General features: G+C 37.9%; 1 protein-coding gene across 1 annotated transcript; it reads left to right on the top strand.

Annotated features, from left to right (window-relative positions):
- LOC106986197 (olfactory receptor 5I1-like) lies at nucleotides 1-1,062 on the top strand. The gene has a single exon (XM_015084373.3). The coding sequence runs from the start codon at nucleotides 130-132 to the stop codon at nucleotides 1,060-1,062; it is 933 nt and encodes a 310-aa protein (XP_014939859.2). The 5' UTR covers nucleotides 1-129.
- Nucleotides 1,063-1,664: the final 602 nt, after the last annotated feature.

The following is a 1,664-nucleotide window of genomic DNA, read 5'->3' as shown; positions in this document are numbered from 1 at the left end:
TTCTATTTGTTTTGTCTGGTTTTTTTTGTTATTGTTGTTATTTTTAGTGAATGTTGAAGTTATTAATATTGCCATCATTCATCATTATTACTTGTGCCACAACTGCAGAGGTCCGGGGCACTGCAGAGGATGGAATTGGAGAATCTCACTGTGAAGACTGAGTTCTTTCTTTTGGGATTTAGTGAGCATCCAGAATTCTGGAGGGTTCTTTTTGCTGTGTTCCTTTTTATCTACTCTGTTACCTTAATGGGGAACCTAGGGATGATGTCATTAATCATGACCAGTTCCCATTTGCACACCCCTATGTACTTTTTCCTCTGCATACTGTCCGTCGTCGATGTATGCTACTCCTCCGTCATTGCCCCCAAATTACTTGCAGACTTGGTTTCCGAGAAAAAGACCATTTCTTACAAGGGCTGTGCTGCACAGTTATATTTTTTCTGTTCTTTGGTTGACACAGAATCTTTCCTCTTGGCTGCCATGGCTTATGACCGGTACATAGCCATCTGCAACCCACTGCTTTATACTGTTATTATGTCCAAGAGGCTTTGCTGCCAGCTTGTGATTGGAGCATTTTGGGGGGGTACCATGAGCTCAATTATTCACACTACAAATACCTTCCACCTGTCTTTCTGCTCCAAAGAAATTAACCATTTCTTCTGCGATATCTCCCCACTCTTCTCTCTGTCCTGCACTGATACTTACATGCATGACATTGTTCTGGTAGTTTTTGCTGGTTTAGTGGAAGCTATCTGTCTTCTAACAGTTCTTCTCTCTTATGTCTGCATCATAGCAGCCATTCTTAAAACAGGTTCTGCTGAAGGAAGAAGAAAAGGGTTCTCCACTTGTGCCTCCCATCTGACTGTGGTCACTATTTACCATGGTACCCTTATTTTTATTTATTTGCGCCCCAGCGCTGGTCATTCGCTGGATATTGACAAAGTGACCTCTGTGTTCTATACATTGATTATACCTATGTTGAATCCCTTAATTTACAGTCTGAGGAACAAAGATGTCAAAAATGCCTTTAGGAAAGTGATCAGCCGAAAATTGCTTTCTTAAGAAAGAATGAAATTGAGCCTGATGACTTTTTCAACAATGTCTGTTCTTTGACCTTTGGTTCTCACTGTTGGGAAAGTCAGTTTGATATAGATGTTTCCCAAATCTGTGGGTAATGAGGCCTCAACTACAAAATAAGGCCAGAGCCTAATATCAGAGCCAGGCCCAATCACATCACTTGTATTATGTCTATCTCTTTATTATTTTAAAGTTAAAACTTTTAATATGTATTCAAGGAGCAGATTTACCCTTCACATAATATCCTGTATTTCATATTCTTACTCCTTTTTCCTCCAATCCTAAATTTTATAACAATTATTCTCAACGTTGGATAAGCCATTAAATGTCACAACCGTCTTTTTCTGAAAGAAACTAAATCCAATTTACTGAGACTATTTTTCAATTAATTTTTATTCCCATGTAAATGTGTGCATTGCAGCTTAGCTGTCTAATTGTATTCACTCTAAAAAAAATCTTCTCTAAATTTTAACTCCTATATGTTTTTTTTCTGATATCTCCTTCAATTACAGATGATACGTCACATCATAAACCTCGTTAGAATCTTAAGTGTGCTTCCTTTGAGACTCTCAGAATTTTCTATATGA

This window comes from Acinonyx jubatus, chromosome D1 (assembly GCF_027475565.1).
Source record: "Acinonyx jubatus isolate Ajub_Pintada_27869175 chromosome D1, VMU_Ajub_asm_v1.0, whole genome shotgun sequence".
NCBI classification, from domain to species: Eukaryota; Metazoa; Chordata; class Mammalia; order Carnivora; family Felidae; genus Acinonyx; species Acinonyx jubatus.
Note: the sequence above shows the minus strand (reverse complement) of the source record. Positions and strands in the feature narration are given on the sequence as shown.

Excerpts from the sequence above, each read along its gene's own strand:
- LOC106986197 (XM_015084373.3), top strand. The coding sequence starts at position 130 with ATGGAATTGGAGAATCTCACTGTGAAGACTGAGTTCTTTCTTTTGGGA.